Source organism: Molossus molossus, unplaced genomic scaffold (genome assembly GCF_014108415.1).
Source record: "Molossus molossus isolate mMolMol1 unplaced genomic scaffold, mMolMol1.p scaffold_m16_p_4, whole genome shotgun sequence".
In the NCBI taxonomy this organism is placed as follows: Eukaryota; Metazoa; Chordata; class Mammalia; order Chiroptera; family Molossidae; genus Molossus; species Molossus molossus.
This window is the reverse complement of record NW_023425377.1, coordinates 32193992-32201174: the sequence shown is the minus strand read 5'-3', so window position 1 is coordinate 32201174 and position 7183 is coordinate 32193992. Positions and strand designations below refer to the sequence as shown.

General features: G+C 39.3%; 1 protein-coding gene across 1 annotated transcript; it reads right to left on the bottom strand.

The window, feature by feature from the left end:
- Positions 1–2186: 2186 nt before the first annotated feature.
- Positions 2187–4591, bottom strand: TAF7 (TATA-box binding protein associated factor 7). The gene has a single exon (XM_036242009.1). The coding sequence runs from the start codon at positions 3863–3865 to the stop codon at positions 2792–2794; it is 1074 nt and encodes a 357-aa protein (XP_036097902.1). The 5' UTR covers positions 3866–4591; the 3' UTR covers positions 2187–2791.
- Positions 4592–7183: the final 2592 nt, after the last annotated feature.

Sequence of the window (7183 nt, the reverse complement as noted above, 5' to 3'; positions counted from 1 at the left end):
ATGGCCAGGTCAAAAAACTAAGTTGGATGGTAAATTTATATAAACACACAGTTAGGATGACACTACTGCAATTTGCTAGGTAAGATAATAATGATTTATATTAGGACAGTAGCAGTGGGGATGAAGTAGTGACTGAAGAGCTTTTTAGAAGGCAGAATCATTTGTAAGGGGAAGCAGTTGAAGATTATGGGCTAAATTTCTAGCTTTAGCAACTGGGATGGGTGGTAGTGCTATTTGATTTCACTGAGACACGAAACAGAAGGGCAGGCTTTCAATTAATGGAAGAAATAATGAGCTCTACTTCGAACACTTAGAGTTGAGTTGCCTGAGGGAACACTTACAAGGGTTTCCAATACACAGCTGATTATATTATATATAAAGTTCAGAAGACATCATTTACAAATACAAATTTGAAAATCAGCAGAGCTAATAACTGAAATGGGGGTAATGAAATCACTTAATTTTGTTTTTTGCATGCACCTGTCCTTCCTATTATTAATGGAAATTAACTATCATTGGTGTTAAGGTCTTCAATAAATTATTGTGATAAATGATCTACTCTAAAGCCAAGTAAGGTGAGAGCTTTTCAGGTATCAATCTTTTTTTTCTTTCTTTTCTCTAATCCTCACCCGATGATATTTTTCTATTTATCTTCAGATAGAGTGGGAGAGAGGGAGGGAGAGAAAAACATCAACATGAGAGGGATACATCAACTGGTTGCCTCCGTACGACCCTGATCAGGGCTGGGGACAAACCACAACCAAGGTACATGCCCTTGATTGGAATTGAACCTGCAACTCACTGGTCCACAGGCCAATGCTCTAACCACTGAGCAAAACCAGCCAGGGCCAGGTATCAATCTTTTTTAATTTTTTTAATCCTCACCTGAGGATGTATTTCTATTTATCTTCAGAGAGTAGGAGGGAGAAAGGGAAAGAAACATCGACGTGAGAGGGACACATCAAATGGTTGCCTCCCACACAACCCCAACCAGGGCTGGGGACAAACTGCAATCAAAGTATGTTCCCTTGACCGGAATCGAACCCGTGACTCATTGGTCTGCAGGCTGACACTCTACCACTGTGCGAAACCAGCCAGGGCCAGGTATCAATCTTATAGCAAAATACCCAATGTATTAAAACAGGAGAATGTTACCAACCACCTGCATGTATTAAGAAAACTTGCCTCTTATTATTTGCAAATCTCAAGAAATGATCCAAAGCCTAGATATTGAGAGAAACCGTGCTTAAGCCTCCATGTTCTAGACTGAAATCTTAAATTATGAAAGCATTTTGGTAAAAGAAAAATGATCACGTAACATGAGAGAAAAATCAGCTTTGTGAGGTCTGCAAATATTGGTATGTATAATCATAGACTTGAGAGGTCTGGAAAACTTTACCATTTCACAACCATTTTTTGTCCAATACCTAACTAAAATGGGCTTTAAATGTCTGCTTCATGAGCCTAGTATTTTCAAACCAAATATTTTCTTTATAAACTGTAAGAAATGATAATGGCAGAAAAAGCAACTTTATTTTGTCAATTTTAATACTAATTAGATTAAAATCTCTAGCACATGTGAAAAATAAGAAAATCTGCCTGGTCACTGTGGCTCAGGGGATTGACCACCATCCCATGGACTGAGAGGTCCCAGTTCAATTCCCTGTCAGGGCACATGCATGGGTTGCGGGCTTGATCCCCAGTAGGGCCTCATGTGAACAGATCAATGTCTCTCTCTCACATCAATGTTTCTATGGCTCTCTAAAATAACCAATAAAAACATTTTAAAAATAAGAAAATTATGTTTAAGAAATTTTGAAATATCAAGGCCATGTACTGACTTCATGAACAATTTTGATTGAACTGACATGGACAAATCACCTTAATTTTCAGAGTCAGAATATTTAATAATTACAGAAATTAAGTTGAAAACATTTAGAAACATAATCTTAATCCGACTCAATGGAATGATTCCTTCAACAGTGTGTGAAAGCCCTCACTTTGTGTTCCTAAGATAGTAAGGAGACGAGTGTTGTGGGTTAAGAAACACAAAGCATTAAACAAAACCTTCATGTACAAAACTTAGGATAGTATAGGAAGATTCTGTACCTAGTGTTTCTTAACCTCCAAATGGAGCAGGTAGATTAGAAATAACAAAAGATGACATTCCCAATTTGTCTGCACCTACTGTGTTTATCTTTTTCTTAAAACCCAACATAACTGCTTCTTTCCCTACAAAACAGGATCAAAATGCCCAAACCACCTCACCAACAAACCACCTCACAAGAGGATCTGACACCCACTACCCCTAAAAGAGCAAGACACATTCTGAGGTGAAAACTAGTTTTTATTTATTGTGTTAAAATAACTTTATAAAATGATTTGTAATTCTACATATAGAAAAATAACCACTGCATAATAAAACATATGCAAACTAGCTTCACTGCCTCTAGATTACTCTTCTTATTGATCTCAGATGGCATCACAGACTAGCAATAGTAGCTTCTGGCAAATGGAGACACATCAGTCAAGTCCTGCAGTGAAGTTGTGATTACTAAGGTTGAACTGTTTATTCCACCAATCTTACAACTTTCCTACATTTATGCATATATTCCTACTTCCTACAGAATAAGAGACAAATGAAATAGAAATTCACATTTATAATAGTCTGTAAGACAAATTCAAAGAAGGCAGCAAAGGAATTGCTGCAGTTACAGCCAGTCCAGGTGATGAAGCCAACATTTTTCTTCTAATGCTTACTACTCCATAGAATAAAGTATCAAAACTCTTCTTACTTTTCTAGAAGTGAGTCTAGCTCTTCTTGCAAAGAGCTGAGCTGTTCCTTTTCTCGGTCTTCCTTTTGTTTGAGTTCATCCAGCACAGCCTGAAATCTGTTCTTGAGAGCCAGGTTTTCCACTTTCATGATGAGATCTTCCTGTCGTTTTGCCCTATCCTGGGTCTCTTGGAGCTTGCCTTTCATGTTATCAATCTGTTTCTGAATTCCCATAACCAGCTGATTGGTTCCCTCATTTTCTTGGTGCTGTTCATCTGATGTATTTAGCTTGTCCTGTAGCTGTCTTTCCAGGTCTTCCTCAGTGTCAATTATGTTTATATCTTCCTCATCTTGATGCTGTGTCTCATCTTCATCTTCACTGCTGCTGCTGAGGTCATTGAATATCTCCCGAAGCTCATCATGTTCTAAGGAGTCATGGCCCTGCCTGTGGCCTGACATTCCTGGAGAAGAGATATCAAGGCCTTGATTTTCTGTTTCTTTTGTTTCATCCTCAGCAATTATTTCCCAACGAGTGCTGACAGCTTCAGCATCTGTACTCAGCAAACGCTTCACTTCTTTTTCCACATCTGGAGATTCAATATATTTCTTCTTTGCTGTCTTCCGGAACCTTCTCTTCCTGACATTTTTTAGAGGCAGAGTGATTCCATGGTTCCATATAAACTTTTTTTCTTTGTCCTTATCCTTCTTTTTGCTTGCTTTGGGATCAGCAGCAGCTGCTGCAGCAGCTGCAGCAGCAGCAATTGGTTCCTCCACTGGAGGATAGAGATCACCATCAATTGTGGATACGAGCATCTGACAGATATCAGCTGTCTTGTAAAAGGTTTTTTTATCAATGGTTTTCAAACTTTCCATAATACATGGTAGATCTACCAATTTTGAGGCCAGTGGGACACGATCCACTCTGACAATTCCATGACGTCCATCTGGGTGTAACTCTATTGTCAGTCTGTCCTTCAGGTTGACATGGCCAGACTGTACTGCCCGCCTCACAGTTGAGGCATATTCTGGAGGTAAACGTAAGATAAACTGGCTCTCTAGTTCATGAGGAGCATCATCTTTGCTCTTACTCATTTTTGTGACACTTCTCTAATAACCACTTGTTGCACTAAAAAGTTCCAGCTATTGCAACAGTTAGAAAGCCAAGTTTGTTATGAATTAAAATATTTAAGTATTACAGCAGCTAAGCGTCCATTTTCTTAATTTTGAATTAAGCACCAAGTCTTTTTAAATATACTGGGACTGAACAGCAGTTGTTACTGACACTGGCTTGCTTATTCACTTAGGTCCACTTAAATACATTAGCTGTAATGCCAAGTTCCAACCTCTAGATGCCGCTGCCGAGCAACGCAGAGAGCTGGCGAGCAGGAAAGCAAATGGCGGCTTCTGCAGACTGCTTTGCAGCACAGAAAGTTAAGGCACCAGCAGACACTCCCAATCCACAAATTTTCCCGGAACAAAGGCAGTCAAAAAGCGGGGCGCAGTGAGCTCTCTTCGCCTCGGATACTTACAATCCAGTGACGATTATAAACCCAGCTCCTCCGGACAAGAGCGAGCGGAACAGGAAGCCAATCGGAGCAAGGCGGCAGGGGGCCGACCGTCTTTTTCCTGATTCCTTTGTTCCTCCCGAATCTTAGGAAGGCGACCCGGTCTGATTATCAGTGAATGGCCGAGGGTGAGCAGCGCGAAATCTCGCCGAGATCCACAGCGCTGACTGCCAGACTCAGAGCTCTGCAGCCCCACAGACCTCAGTCCGGTGCTGCGAACCAAGCAGAGAAGAAAGCGCTACGTCACGGCACGGGGCGGGAGACTGCTGTGAGTGACAGCACAACTCAGACGGAAGTACGGACTGCCTCAGAGCACGCAGGCGCAATGCGCAATTACTCGCGCCGGCTTAAGACTGTCATCTCGCGAGATCTTGGCTTTATGCGCTGGGAATAACTTCTTAAAGAGCTATTGTTTAAAAATACTGTATTTATTGAGACACGGTTCCAAGAAAGACCTAGGTCCTTCTGCACCCGCCCCTTGCCCCGCCGCTCAACCAGAACTTTTATCGGATCGCGGTGAGGCCGGATAGCTCCTAAGCTTCCGGGTGATTGTCGGATACCGGGTATCCAACCCGGAAGCTTCTGCTTCTGGAAACACCTCGGATGCTTCCAGGGTGTATCCAGTTGGGAGCTGATAGAAGGACTTATAATCGTGCAGTGCATTACAAATTACCCAAATCAGTGGAGTGAGGAGGACATGCTGCCCATTATATAATTCTAAGTCATAACATTGGTTATGAAACTGGAGTGGACCCATACCTCAGGTTCTGTTTCTGTTTTGAAGGATCCCAAGGGAACAAGGGTGATTCCTCTTTTCAATATGTTTGATGTAGATATAAATGCAAAGAAGTGTCTTCTAGGGTTAAATGTTTGTTTAAGACAGTGTTGTCTGACAGACAGATGGTCTGATTGAGGTAGAATATAATTGAAGTATTACTTCCTGCCACTCACTTGCCAGTAATTTTTTAATTAGTTAGGATTTTTGTTCATTTCACCTCTATTATTTTGATAACTTTTCTGTTTGTCTCTTTTGTATGTAGTCAGGTATTCATCAATATGTACCGATAGTATATACGCCTAATTATGTTACAGTTTCCACTTATTTCTACTCATTTCCATTTAGTTCTTTTTTAATGATATCAGTTTGGTAGAGTATTGGGGTCATTAAAAATCTAATTTCTGTCCTCTAAAATAGTAACAACTGCATCTAGATTTAAGAGAACACTCTTAATATGTGATTAACAGTTCCAAAATTTGCTTTATCTCTTTGTTTTATTGTATTCCTCACCCCAGATTGGAAGCTCCATGATAATCAGGAGTCTTCTATCTTGTTCATCATGTCCCAGTACCTAGTAACAAAACATGAGAGATATAAAAAAAAAGGATAATTGAATGAACCAATTGATCCATCTAGAAGGAACATAAATATAGTCAAACTCCTATAATAATTTGTGAAAAGAAAATACATTCTATATTACTTTAAAATGAGAGAGTCACTTCCTATACATTTTCTCTCTAGTCAAGGACAGTGCTAATTGATATAAGCAGAGAGGTTTGCTAATGGTATGTGTGAATGTGTCCTCTTTGGTTTAGGTAGACTGTGTATCATGGGAGGAAATTGAAATGGCCTGGCACCAGGTTTTTTTTCTTTTTTCATGTTAAGTTTAAAGTTCAAATTATGGTCTTTAAGATAACATTAGTTCTCTTTGTTCTATAATGTTTAAAGAAAGTTAGCTGAGCCCTGGCCAGTTTGGCTCAGCGGTTGGAGCATCATCAGCCTGCAGTCCAGAGAGACCCAGGTTTGGTTCCCGCTAACGGTGCATGCCTCGGTTGCAGTTTGTCCCTAGCCCTGGTTGGTTATGTGGGTGGCATCCACTCGATGTGTCCCTTTTGCGTCGATGTTTCTCTTTCTCTCTCTCACTCCCACTCTATCTGAACAAAAAGTGGAAAAGGATGTCCTCGGGTGAGGATAAAAAAATAAATAATAAAAAAAAGTTAGCTGATTTACCTATAATTTCCAGGATGATCTATTTCCTCTTTTCAAAGATAAAATTATTTATTGTGCTTCTCCCTTAATTATACCTGATTTTATTTATTTGATAGATATAAGTTTCACATGCTATTCTCTGCATAATGCTTAAGTTAACTATATAAAATGTGAGGCTATACCTATACATGAAAATAGTCCACATATTGCTTTGCATTTTAATTACATATGAGTTTTATGATGCTCCAATATCCTTGTCACTGAAAGTAATCTGAGATAAATTCTATGCAATTCTTATTTGCCAAAATTATGATGTATTTTAGTTACTAAATCTTTAAATGAAAGATGGTCAGAGATCATTAAAAGGATTAACTGAAGTTTCCCCCAAAGTATCTACCTTCTTCAATTCTGAAACATAGTGTCTGCTTTTGAATTTAATACATAGTAGTCTTCTATATCAAGTATGATTTTTTATAGGGAAATAAAGGACCAACCTAATTTACACTGATTTAAACAATAAGACAATCAATTATCTCAAAAAACAGGTAGTCTAGAGTAGCTTTGTCCAATAAAAATTTAATGTGAACCTCAGATGAGAGCCACATATGGTATATTAAATTATCAAGTAGCCACATTTGAAGCAAGTGAAATTAATTTCAATACCATTTTATTCAACCTTAGCATCAAAAATAGCAGTTCAGCCTGGCCTGTGTGGCTTAATGGACTGAGCATTATTCCATGGACTGAGAGGTCCTGGTTGGGGCTCATGCTCAGGTTGCAGGCTCAATTCCTGGTCAGGGATGAGCAGGAGGCAGCCAATCAATGTTTCTATCTCTCTCACCTTTCTCTCTCTAAAAA